The sequence below is a fragment of the Podarcis cretensis genome (assembly GCF_951804945.1).
Source record: "Podarcis cretensis genome assembly, chromosome: 8".
NCBI lineage: Eukaryota > Metazoa > Chordata > Lepidosauria > Squamata > Lacertidae > Podarcis > Podarcis cretensis.
In genome coordinates, this window is record NC_137177.1 from 10,100,046 (window position 1) to 10,113,648 (window position 13,603).

At 47.4% G+C, this 13,603-nt stretch overlaps 1 protein-coding gene across 1 annotated transcript; it reads left to right on the forward strand.

Moving 5' to 3' along the window:
* Positions 1 to 4,479: 4,479 nt before the first annotated feature.
* Positions 4,480 to 11,111, forward strand: LOC307221323 (uncharacterized protein). Its single transcript, XM_079985770.1, has 3 exons — positions 4,480 to 4,574; positions 7,974 to 8,121; positions 10,259 to 11,111. Exons 1-3 carry the CDS (start codon positions 4,532 to 4,534, stop codon positions 10,761 to 10,763), a joined length of 696 nt encoding a protein of 231 aa, XP_079841896.1. The 5' UTR covers positions 4,480 to 4,531; the 3' UTR covers positions 10,764 to 11,111.
* The last annotated feature ends 2,492 nt before the right edge of the window (positions 11,112 to 13,603 follow it).

The following is a 13,603-nucleotide window of genomic DNA, read 5'->3' on the forward strand; positions in this document are numbered from 1 at the left end:
CCCAAGTGAATAGAGGGCTCCCTCGAAATAGCACCTTTGGAGAGGCCTTAGGATTCAGGCAAGGGAGGCAGGGAGGGCCCACCTTTCCTCTTCCCCTCCATTCTCTTGAGGCAGTGCAGGTTTACACACACACACACACACACACACCCCACACACACCAACTATCAATAGGTAAAGGTAAGGGGACCCCTGACCATTAGGTCCAGTCGTGACCGACTCTGGGGTTGTGACGCTCATCTCACTTTACTGGCCGAGGGAGCCGGCGTTTGTCCACAGACAGCTTCTGGGTCATGTGGCCAGCATGACTAAGCCATTTCTGGCGAACCAGAGCAGCGCATGGAAACACTGTTTACCTTCCCGCTGGAGCGGCACCTATTTATCTACTTGCACTTTGTGCTTTCGAACTGCTAGGTTGGCTGGAGACGCGGGTGGCGCTGTGGGTTAAACCACAGAGCCTAGGACTTGCCGATCAGAAGGTCGACGGTTCGAATCCCCGCAGCTGGGTGAGCTCCCGTTGTTCGGTCCCAGCTCCTGCCAACTATCAATGGGCAACACCAATTGCATCCTGCTGTAGCAGATGAAGGAAGGGATGCAGGTGTGAGGAGAATTTATCACCCACACACAAGGCACCTTTTCTGCTGCTGCAATACTCTGCTAAAAGCCAGGAAGAAAGCTTAAGGCTTAAATCGGCACAGGGTGAAGCGTGCCAGGCGCCATTACATTCCAGCAGCAGGGCCATTCCATGTACGCAGTTGAGAGTCCAGTCGCTTTCAGCTCCTCCTTTCCCAGAACAGTTTCTATCCAGCTGGTCATTGGAAGTACTTGCACCCCAAAACCGGTACCTGCTTTGGCTTATTTCCTCCTCCATCCCAAGCCATTTTATTTCTGTGCTATGTCTTTTTTTAAAAAGAAATTTGTGTCCAAGGACAGGGACTGTCTTGCTTTTATTGATCGGTAACCTTCTCTGGCAGCAATCTTTGGCTGAATGCCAGGCGATACATTACAATAATAATAATTATTTCTTATTTAGACCTTGCCCATCTGGCTGGGTTTTTCCAGCCACTCTGGGCAGCTCCCAACAGATTAAAAACAGAATAAAACATCAAACATTTAAAACTTCCCTAAACAGGGCTGCCTTCAGTTGTCTTCTAAAAGTCAGGTAGTTGTTTATTTCCTTGACATCTGATGGGAGGGCGTTCGACAGGGAGGGCGCCACCACCAAGAAGGCCCTCTGCCTGGTTCCCTGTGGCCTCACTTCTCGCAGTGAGGGAACCTCCAAAAGGCCCTCGGAGCTGGACCTCAGTGTCCATGCAGAATGATGGAGGTGGACATGCTCCTTCAGGTATACTGGGCCGAGACCATTTATATGTTTTTTTGTTCTTTCTTCCCTAAAAGATCCTGGCCGCTACAATCTTCCAACAAATCAAGAAACTGAGAGACACCCCCCAAACACTCTCCCTATGGAGATAAAGCAGGGTCTATCAATGATGCAAAACATAGCTTGGTTTCTTCCTATCTCCCCCAGGGGTTTGGGACACAGTGTCAACGACCTCAGGGTGGTATACGTAGTAAATTCCCATATGTCTATAGATTCCCTATGCCAGTGTGATATGTTAACAAATGACTTTCTCTTGAAGGAGAGTTTGCTTCATTTGGAATGATTCGAGTAAGTTCCAGCCATAGAACCAGAATAGATGTTACCTAAGAATATCAGGATGATGGAGAGGGTATTTTAACATTAGTTGATATAAACTGACCTTCCAGAACAAGACCTTGAAATTGTGGTGGAAATCTTGATGAATATGTTGACCCAGGGGTGTGGCAGCCATGGAAAAGCCCAATTGCAGGCTCTTTAGGAAAGGAATTGGAAATGAAACAGCAGTTACCACAATGACATTATACAAATCTATGCTGCGACCACAATTGGAATACGGTGTACAGTTTTGGTTGCGTCACCTCACAAAGTTTCTGAAAAGGGCAACCAAAATTATCAAGGGGGTGGCGCAACTCCACTATGGGGGAAGGTTCCAGCATTTGGGACTACTTAAAGGTAAAGGTAAAGGTACCCCTGACCGTTAGGTCCAGTTGCGGACGACTCTGGGGTTGTGGCGCTCATCTCTACAGGTCGAGGGAGCCGGCGTACAGCTTCCGGGTCATGGGGCCAGCATGACTGTCGCTTCTGGTGAACCAGAGCAGCGCACGGAAATGCCGTTTACCTTCCCATCGGAGTGCTACCTATGTGCTTTCGAACTGCTAGGTGGGTAGGAGCAGGGACTGAGCAACGGGAGCTCACCCCGTTGCGAGGATTCGAACCGCGACCTTTCACTCGGCAAGCCCAAGCAGCACAGTGGTTTAACCCACAGCACCACCCGCGTCCCATTTGGGACTACTTAGTTGAGAGGAAAGGCAAGAAAGAGATTAGATGACAGAGGTTTATACAATTGTGCATGGCATGCAAAAAGGTGGATAGATACCCCTTTGTATCCAACCATGCCACGTAGTACAACGAGGCTTTGCCCTCGGGTGGGAAAAATATTGCACCTGGGAAAGGGAAGTGGGAGTCAACAGACACTCAAGGAATAGTTTTGGAGAAAAGGCTTTTATTTCTACCATCCATGAACTGGTAGAAGGAGCACGTGTGATAGTCCACAAAAGCATGCACGAGTTCACAATCATGTGCACAAGCATATATACCCCTTTCCAGTTCCCTCCTCCTTTCTCCTCCCTCAGGAGTCCTGCCCTTGAGTTCCTCTGAGCATGAACAGAAAGCTGTCTTGGGACTATTGTGGACACTTGGCACCCTTCCCAGGAAAGGAGTTTCAGTGTGTTCAGATATGTTTCCATCTCTTGTTCTGGCATGGTTCCCGGACAGAAAGTAAGTTGCAATGTGGTTCTTTAGCAAGGCCAGAAGGCATGAGAAAGGCCTGGGAAACAATGGACTGTTCTCTACCTTTTGTTACAGCAGAGCAGAATGTTTCTGATGCTTAGCTGCTGAGAAAATGATTTTGAAAAGCTTTGAGAAGCTTTGAGCCTGCTTGGGGGGGGGGTGACTTCGGGCCTAGGTGCGGTCACCTGTCGTCACCTTCCTTCAAGTACTTTCTTCATTACAGGGTCCTGACTCATAAAAGTCACTCCAAACTTCCCCAAAAGCAGGGTAGAAAGAAACCTTTTAAACAATATCGAGGCAGGGATAAAGCAGGGGTCTGTGGACATTGCCTGGAGGTTCAGGGATGCTGTCTGTGGATAGTCCTGATGCAACACTGAATGAGAGACGGTGTGGCCTAGTGGTTAGTGTGTTGGACTAGTACCTGGCAGACTAGGATTCTGATCTGCACTCCAGCAGTTCACTGGGTGACCTTGAACCAGACACAGCCTCTTAGCTTAGCCTGCCTCACAGGGGCATTGCTGTGAGAACAATATGGGTTTAGCAGGAAAACCAGTTGTGTCACCTTGAGCTCCATGCAGGAAAGGTGTAATATAAATGTAATAATAAATAAAGTAAATATGCACCTAGCTGGTGTGGAAAGTTTTACAGTCAAAACACAACTGCATGCTTGCTAGTTGGTATATGAAGGGGTTAAGGACCACAGAGTTTGAATTGCTGGAGTAGGCTCAGTTGGGTAGGGAGGAAGTGAGGGAGGAAGTGATGTATTCCTTCTCCTCCTTTCCTCATTCTCCCCTTCGCAATGTGAGCCACGGAGGAAGGACTTTCCTCACTATAAGCTCCCAACTTCAGACACATGTCAGAAACTACATTGCTGTATTTCTACCCAATAATATTTTTGACTGCACTTTCTAGTATTGCTCATAGGACAATGCATGATTGAGATTCCTGCAGTGCAGGGGGGGTTGGACTAGATGACCCCCGTGGTCCCTTCCAGCTGTACAATTTCTATGAGACCTTAAATCTGCAAGTAAATCATTTTTAAACATACTTCAGTGTGTGGTTTATTCATGCAGAAGGGGTAGAAGGAACCTGACACAGGATGGAGAAAGGCTGGCTAGCCTATTCCTATGCCTCACGAAACTGCCTGATGATGAGAATTAAATTCTGCTAGGGGCCCAGAGAGTCTGCTAAGCTCCAGGCTTTGAATACAGGCTTGCAGCCATATTCCTTTGCTCATTGTTCCACACACATGGGCCTATAGAGGAGGAACTATAATTAATATATCTTCTTTCCAATTCCCATCAGTTGGCCCTATGAGTTACAAGATCAGACGGGCCTTTGGTCTGATCTCACAGAACCCTTCCAAAGTTTGCGTGTGGTTTTTAAATTCCTTCATTTTGTTTTAGCAACCCACCTGCTGTCCTTAGCAAACTGAAGTTCAAGCTCTTTCAAACATTACCTCTTCCTTTTCGTGCCAGTTGGACGTGGGGGCAATGACTCGAGGTGATGGAACAGGAAACTGACCCAGCGCCCTGTGTTAATGAATTACAGAATCCGAGGATGGAAGCAATAATTTATTCCCCTCAGAGCACCCCCTGCCTTCACTCTAGCAGGAGGATACTCAGGACCCTCCACTGAGCCACTATGAAGTTCATTGTCATCACACTGGTCTTGTACCTCTTCACAGGTGAGTGGGTGGTTACCTCAGTCTAGAGGGAAACTCTTAAGTCTCTTTATTTTTGAGTGGGTGAGCTCCCTGCTTTCTCACGGACTTGGAACATGGAGGTATTGTGATTTGGAAGAGCTAAAAGGAGTTGTGTCATGTTTTGGAACAATTTTGCTTAGCCCAAAGTTGCCTGGTTGGTTCTTCAAAGACTTTGGGCACATTCCAAATTGGTCCAGAGGTTATCTATCGCTTCTCGGATCAATAATATTGGCAGACGTATCAGGCTTTTGGGTTGCACAGGCTCTCTGAAGAACATGGTCCAACTCTGAAACCTGCCACCAACAAACAATATGCTGAAAAACCAATGAGATAGGACTATGTATGGAGTTAGCTTCAGAAAGCTTGAGTCGGTTATCAGTTTGGATCCCCTTACTCAAAGGCAACCAGGAGAACAGCAAATAAACCTTTATAGGATTATTCCATTTTACTTGGCTAAGACCATTCCATGAACTTCATAGCTGAGAGAGGGGTTTGAAGCCCAATATATTACCCACTATAGCATGGGCAGGTGGTCTAAACCACAGAGCCTAGGGCTTGCCGATCAGAAGGTCGGCGGTTTGAATCCCTGCAACGGGGTGAGCTCCCGTTGTTTGGTCCCAGCTCCTGCCCACCTAGCAGTTTGAAAACACGTTAAAGTGCAAGTAGATAAATAGGTACCGCTCCGGCAGGAAATTAAACGGAGTTTCCGTGCACTGCTCTGGTTCGCCAGCAGCGGCTTAGTCATGCTGGCCACATGACCCGGAAGCTGTCTGCGGACAAACGCCGGTTCCCTCGGCCTATAGAGTGAGATGAGTGCGCAACCCCAGAGTCGTCCGTGACTGGACTTAACAGTCAGGGGTCCCTTTACCTTTATAGCATGGGCAAATAAAGACATAATCTCCAGACTCATGCCAGCACCATACCCAGTAGAAGCCACAGTGATCTATTTCCACTTTTCATTATTAGATATCTATTTCACGTGCAAAGGGTTCAACCACCTACAGCGTAAGCAAGCCAGCCATTATGATCTCACTCCCTCGTGTACCTGTGTTCAGATGAACATATGAAATGTGCTGAAATCTTCTTTTAACCTTAGGACTGGAGATACAGATCCAATCTGATCTGGACCAAGGTGCAGAATAAAGTTATGCTGTTTTCAAGCATATCCCTTGTAATGTGTCGTTTGGTCTTGAGAGCAACTCACTTACGCAACTCGCGAGTTCCTGGAAGGGAGGCAGAGGCACCTATATAACAAAATGAGGAAACAATGTCAGCTTTGTAACACCACAACATTGCATTCGAAGCAGAACCCACAAGCTGATTAAAATAAATACTATTTACAGTTGTCAACAGATTTGTCTCATGCACCACATAACAAATCATTAAGCTGCTGGTCTAATTCTGCATATATAGAGGAATGTGGTGTGCGTTCAAAACCTGAAACGTCCACCAAGAGAGATACAAAGATCCACTTCTCAGCATCAAGCAACAAATAATGCAGGAGATCCATAAGTCCTGACTTTTCATAGAAGACTAAAAAGGAGCTGAGAGGGGGGTTTGGTGAACTGGATCAGGGGCATGGCACTGGAAAGAAGGTGGGGTTAACAACAACAACAACAACCCCGCAAAGTATTAGCGGGGGGGAGCTGAGGAGAGGCAGGCACAATATTTTAATTATGTTTTCTCAAATTAGGTAAAGGTAAAGGGTAAAGGGACCCCTGACAATTAAGTCCATTCACGAATGACTCTGGGGTTGCGGCGCTCATCTTGCTTTACTGGCCGAGGGAGCCAGCGTTTGTCCGCTTCCACAGACAGTTTTTCTGGGTCATGTGGCCAGCATGACTAAGCCGCTTCTGGCGAAACCAGAGCAGTGCACGGAAACGCCGTTTACCTTCCCACCGGAGTGGTACCTATTTATCTACTTGCACTGTGTGCTTTCGAACTGCTACATTGGTAGGAGCTGGGACCGAACAACGGGAGCTCGCCCCGTCACGGGGATTCGAACCGCCGACCTTTCGATCAGCAAGCCCAAGAGGCACAGTGGTTTAACCCACAGCATAAATTGGGCCCCAGACTCACCACCTGAGGCTAGGTCTCCAACTCACCTCATGATCAAGCCAGGATTGCCCATTTCCTTCTTGCTGCTCCAGGCTCCAAAATTCTAGATTTGGGTTTGCTGAAGCAGAGTCCATTCTGCAAATCACGTTGTGTTTTTTTAAGGGTCAATAGCCTGGGCCTGTGTAGGTCTAATCTCTTCTTTTGATGCTTTGGCAGGACAATCATGTGGGGATGGATGGGGAAATAATCATGACGTCTTCGGTTGTAGTTATCTTGGTAACCTAAAGTACCCTTTCAGCTTAAATTTCTCTTAAGAAGAGCAGATCCCCACAGGCCTGGATTCCTGTATGAATTCTGCAGCACACAAGCAAAATCTCCAGAAAAAGCACAGGAACCTTTTTTTGATGTGACCTATGCCAAAAGTCAAAGGACGCAGGTGGCACTGTGGGTTAAACCACAGAGCCTAGGACTTGCTGATCAAAAGGTCGGCGGTTCGAATCCCCGTGACGGGGTGAGCTCCCATTGTTCGGTCCCTGCTCCTGCCGACCTAGCAGTTCGAAAGCACGTCAAAGTGCAAGTAGATAAATAGGTACCGCTTCGGCGGGAAGGTAATCGGCGTTTCCGTGTGCTGCTCTGGTTCGCCAGAAATGGCTTAGTCATGCTGGCCACATAACCCGGAAGCTGTACGCCGGCTCCCTCGGCCAATAAAGCGAGATAAGCGCCGCAACCCCAGAGTTGGCCATGACTGGACCTAATGGTCAGGGGTACCTTTACCTTTACCTTATGCCAAAAGTCAAGTTACCCAGCCATTCCCACCCCCCACCCCCCACCCCCCGCAATGGGACTAGGAATTTGATTTGAAATAGTACCGTGTTAAAATAATATCACCATATGAGTGCTGGCTAACAACAGCTTGTATGCTTCTTTGAAAGAGGCAATGAGAATGCATATGATTGGAGGAAATTGTAATGCTTTGTGTAAGAAACCTATAAAGAACCCCCCTCCCAGGGCGTTTGGGTGGGTCAGCCTTTGTAGAGCGATCCTGCTGAAACTCTTTACTGCAGTAAATGAATTTTCTGGATTCTTTCTTCAACCCAACTCACTGGTAGTTAATGGTGCAAGTTGTGGCAGCAATATTTTGGTGACCGCATCAGGACAGAGGGGCCTGGGCAGCTACCCCCTTGGACCACGAGGGCCGCGATCAGCCAAACGGCCGACATCTTGGATAGCCCAGCGTGCGCCAGAGTTTACCAGGACCGCGGCTGCCCCACCTTACTTCCTGCGCAACAAGACGTGATGCAAATGTTCTGCTTCTTTCCCCAGGCCATCCGACTTTTGCCCAAACGGATAAACGGGTCTCCAAGTTGGAGCAGTTAAAGCACGACCTCACTAAACTTCTGGGAAAGGTCAGCGAGAAAGCGTGGGATAAATTGAACTTTGTCAGAAGATCGAGGCTCGGACAAGAACTGAGGTAAGCAGATCTGCCTCCTTTCCCCCATTTTAGGGGATTGGGGACATTAACTAGGGACTTCATGGACTGAAGCTTTGAGAAGGCTGGCAGGATTTCTTCTTTGCTAGATTTTCCTTTGCAAGGATGTGAAGCCTGGGAGCTAACTGTGGCCCTCCATACCTCTCTATCTGGCCCTTGGGGCACACTCTCTAGGTCACGTGTCTGCCCCAGTTACACCCTTTCCCCACAGGCCATACACTTCACCAGCTTTGCGTCGCTTCGTCCTGGTTGGAGAGCTTTTGCATGGCTGGAGTAAGTGTCCTTTACTGTGCTAACGCCTCTTGCTTGCATTGCTGGGATATAGACCGCAAAGTCTGAGTGTGTGTAGAAATGGTAGCCTACTGCACAAAAGTGAAATTTTACAATTGTGGTTGGCACAAACTTTGGCCTCTGGCTCTGGCCACCAATGACAGGTGGTCCCAGAAAATTTGTCCAGAATGAAGCATATAGCTTTTGGGGCTGAAAGGTTACCCACCCCCCACCCCCCGCTCTTACTTCCTCTTCTACTTTGTTAATTTTTTCATTCTAGGAATTTATGAAATGTGCGTAAAAGTGTAACATGAAGGCTGGCTCCCCAGTTCTGGAATATCTCACCCAGTGAGGGAAGTTTGCCTCCTTTGTTTGTTATTCCACCTTTCCTCTGAAGTGCAACTTCATGTGTGTAACTTTAATCCCACAACAACCTTGGCTTGGTAGATTAGGTCCTTGTCTGGCCCAAGGTCAAGCTTCATGGCTGATTGGAGGTCTGACTCCTTGTGGAATAAATGGATGAAAATGAGTTTTATTCTTAGAGAAGGACTGGTGAGGAGGACCATGCCTGCCTTAAGTCCGATTCTGTGAACAAAGAGGTTCAAAAACAGCCCAAAGGAAGGGCCCCTTTGCAGAACTGTTTATCTGCACCTTTTACATTGCTGGAGACACTACAAATGAGACAAAGCAAATGTTTGACAAGCTAGAATCCTCCCTAAGAGGATTCTTTCTGCTAGAATGTACAATTAAGTAAGGAATGTATTAGAAGCAGATTGATAGCCTATGCCAGGGGTGCCCAAACGTTTTTCAAAGAGGGCCAGATTTGATGAAGTGAACATGCTTGAGGGCCGACCAAAGTTGTTGATATTTTTTAGGGTTTTACCTCAGGAAATGAACTGCCACAGGGGCCGGATTGAACCAACCGGCGGGCCAGATTAGGCCCCCAAAACGGACTTTGGACATACCTGGCTTATGCTGACCCTGAAAGCTTCCTGATTTATGAGGGCTGGGTGACTTGAAAACACACCCCTGTTGACGAAACTGATAATTCAGATGGACGTGGGATGTATGTAAAGGAGGGGGGGGACATATTAGGGACATATTTGGGAGTAGGCATGAAATGGGCGTTTAGGGAAACCTGTAAACTGCAATTTCTTAACCAATAGGGATATTCGAAGGGTTTTAGGGTATAAATTGTCTGTGATGAGAACTGGAATGTGCAATCCCCTCTTTACAGCATGAGCTGGGGGGGGTGTCGTTGCCCACAGTACTGTGTCGACCAGCTTATGCCTGATTGTGGTGTAAACTCCTTCTTTCAAAGAGAAATTTGAATCCATCTGGGAAAGGTCCCTGGGACAGATTTGTCCAACACTCCCCCCCCCCCGACCCTAATCCAGTATTCTAAACCAGGGGTCCCCAAACTAAGGCCTGCGGGACAGAGAAGGCCCAAGGGACTCGTTTATCTGGCCCACGGCGACCCCCGCTTCCATCGCCCACTCTTACTAGCACTGCAAAGCTGCCCACTTCCGGGTTGGAGGAGCACCGGAAATAGTTTGTGAGCATGCACATTATTTGCGCATGTGCAAGCATTATTTCCAATGCACATCCAGGTTGGAGGAGGCCCGTGCACATGCGCACAAGCTATTTCTGGTGCTCCTTCGACCCGGAAGTGCGCCGGAAATAGCATGTGTGCACGCGTATGGGCACGCGCTCCTCCGGCCTGCCACGCGATCAGTGCTGGAGACACAGGCCCAAGGTGCGGTAAGTTTGCTGACCCCTGTTATAAACACTCTACCACACTGGCTCTGTATCCCGCTCACAACGCTCTATGCCTTCTGAACCCCCACAGAATCTTGTTTCGTGATGATGTTGCAAAACTGCGCAAGTACGTCCAGGACCTGCAGGCTGAGCTGCCCCCCGAAATCACACAGGCCTACCACACGGCAGTTCAGTTGTCTGGGCATGCCCTGGTGGGCGCCAGCTGTAACCTAGCCATATTACGGTCTGCCACAGAAGAGCTCTACGAGGGGCTGGAATCTCTAGTGACTTTCTACGCCAGCCCCGTCGCGGAGAAGTTGAGACCACACACGCAGGTCCTGAGAAATATGGTCATCCCCAAGATGCAGGAGCTGGAGGAGAAGCTGAAGCAGCAAGTGGAAGAAAGGGGGCCTGAGCTGATCCCTTACGCGCGGAAGCTTCACCGCCAGTTGCACGAATACCAGAGGTCCCTAGAGCCTTATGCCAACCAGGCCCAGGAGAAGATCAAGCTGGGCATAGAGACATTCAGCCAGACCATGCAGCGCTACGTCACCCCACTTCTGGAGGCAATCAAAAAACGCACCACAGACTCTTAAGAGGAAGGGCTGACATACCCCAGTGCTTCCCCTAGATCTCTGAAGCTTCTCATAAGCAATGGAGGTTGGAATCTTGGCCAAACTCTTTGAAACAGAAAGGGTCAAAAAAGGGAAGCGACTGGATTGAGTGTCCTCAGCAATTTGGGGTGGGGAGCAGAGGCTGTTGCTGATATCTTCCCTCCCCCAAACCATGTAATAAAGGAGCTGTCCCTAATGATGCTGGTTTAGGGCTGTGTTTATGTCGTAATGTTTTCTGAAAATAATTTTATTGCATTTGTATATAAAAATATAAATGGAGAAAATGTCGTTACTTGTTATAATATAAAATCACTACATATTATAATATAATCAGGCTCAGCAATGCATGTAAATTTCAATAAAATTTAATCCGGACTACTTAGCCCTAAGTAAGTCTTGATGGGCTATGGCTATCTTGTTCTTAAGAGGCAAAGGTAATGAAAATGTACGGTGTATCTTGAAATTTGTCCAATCCAGACCCTTTCCTCAGGAGTCTCAAGTTTATGCATTAACTTTTCCTTTAGTGCTGTGTTCCAGACCTCTTGAAAAAGGTAAGTTGAAGATTATTTCCAATTTTTGGCAATAGCAAAGGCATGCCACAACAAGAAGAAAAGCCACAGGCTATTTGTGTAATACATTCCTGGAGAATTCCTGGAGAACAGGCGAAGTCCCGGCAGACTGGAGGAGGGCAAATGTTGTCTCTATTTTCAAAAAGGGGGAAAGAGAGGACCCAAATAATTACCGCCCAGTCAGTCTGACATCAATACCAGGGAAGATTCTGGAGCAGATCATTAAGCAAACAGTCTGTGAGCACCTAGAAAGGAATGCTGTGATCACCAATAGTCAGCATGGATTTCTGAAAAATAAGTCATGTCAGACTAACCTGATCTCGTTTTTTGACAGAATTACAAGCCTGGTAGATGAAGGGAACGCAGTGGATGTAGCCTACCTTGATTTCAGCAAGGCATTTGACAAGGTGCCCCATGATATTCTTGTAAAGAAGCTGGTAAAATGCGGTCTTGACTATGCTACCACTCAGTGGATTTGTAACTGGCTGACTGACCGAACCCAAAGGGTGCTCATCAATGGTTCCTCTTCATCCTGGAGAAGAGTGACTAGTGGGGTGCCACAGGGTTCTGTCTTGGACCCGATCTTATTCAACATCTTTAGCAACGACTTGGATGATGGACTCAAGGGCATCCTGATCAAATTTGCAGATGACACCAAACTGGGAGGGGTGGCTAACACCCCAGAGGACAGGATCACACTTCAAAATGACCTTGACAGATTAGAGAACTGGGCCAAAACAAACAAGGTGAATTTTAACAGGGAGAAATGTAAAGTATTGCACTTGGGCAAAAAAAATGAGAGGCACAAATACAAGATGGGTGACACCTGGCTTGAGAGCAGTACATGTGAAAAGGATCTAGGAGTCTTGGTTGACCACAAACTTGACATGAGGCAACAGTGTGACGCGGCAGCTAAAAAAGCCAATGCAATTCTGGGCTGCATCAATAGGAGTACAGCATCTAGATCAAGGGAAGTTATAGTGCCACTGTATTCTGCTCTGGTCAGACCTCACCTGGAGTACTGTGTCCAGTTCTGGGCACCACAGTTCAAGAAGGACACTGACAAACTGGAACGTGTCCAGAGGAGGGCAACCAAAATGGTCAAAGGCCTGGAAATGATGCCTTATGAGGAACGGCTAAGGGAGCTGGGCATGTTTAGCCTGGAGAAGAGGAGGTTAAGGGGTGATATGATAGCCATGTTCAAATATATAAAAGGATGTCACATAGAGGAGGGAGAAAGGTTGTTTTGTGCTGCTCCAGAGAAGCGGACACGGAGCAATGGATCCAAACTACAAGAAAGAAGATTCCACCTAAACATTAGGAAGAACTTCCTGACAGTAAGAGCTGTTCGACAGTGGAATTTGCTGCCAAGGAGTGTGGTGGAGTCTCCTTCTTTGGAGGTCTTGAAGCAGAGGCTTGACAACCATATGTCAGGAGTGCTCTGATGGTGTTTCCTGCTTGGCAGGGGGTTGGACTCGATGGCCCTTGTGGTCTCTTCCAACTCTATGATTCTATGATTTCTTGGTTGTTCATCACAGATTAAGTGAGAAGATGAATAGTGGATCAAGGATTAAAGCCTGGGAAACAATTTTACAAATCTCTTGAAAAACTGACATCCCACCCCCAGAATGATGTGATATCTGGGCACAACCACCATACATGGACTAAAGTACTCCACACTCCACAATTTTTTTGAAAATAACGGTGGCAGCATGTGCTTTATTCTATGGAGGGTGCAGGGCATGAAAAATTATTTTAATAGCATTCTCTCTTTTTCTGGCAGAAGCAGATCGCAATGGTGCTTACTCAACAGAGAGCTGCAGGATATGTGACAATGGTTGAACTACATGTTCTGTTAGCTACCTAGCTGTGCCTTTTAAGTGTAGAATTTTCTTCTGCTTTTCCACAAAATTGCAAAAGCAGGGGGTGGCTGATTGGTTCAGGAACCAAGAATGGCAAGGCAAGTGGCGGTTTAACTCTTCTCCCTTCCCATGATCCTGAATTTCTGTTTGCTGCCTTGAGAGATTCAGCAGAAAGATGGCCTAGAAAACTTTAAATGATGCTATTCAGTCCATTGTGTATAAAGTACAGACATACCTTGGGTTACAGATGCTTCGGGTTGTGTGTTTTCACACCATGCCAAACCCGGAAGTACCAGAAAAGGCTACCGCATTTTTCGCTCCATAAGACGCACCTGACCATAAGACACACCTAGTTTTCAGAGGGGGAATGCAAGGGGAAAATATTCTTTAA

Bases quoted from the DNA above. Each gene is read 5' to 3' on its own strand.
- LOC307221323 (XM_079985770.1), top strand. From the start codon at position 4,532: ATGAAGTTCATTGTCATCACACTGGTCTTGTACCTCTTCACAG. The intron at 4,575-7,973 runs GTGAGTGGGTGG...TTCTTTCCCCAG, and splicing joins GGTCTTGTACCTCTTCACAG to GCCATCCGACTTTTGCCCAA. The intron at 8,122-10,258 runs GTAAGCAGATCT...GAACCCCCACAG, and splicing joins AGGCTCGGACAAGAACTGAG to AATCTTGTTTCGTGATGATG.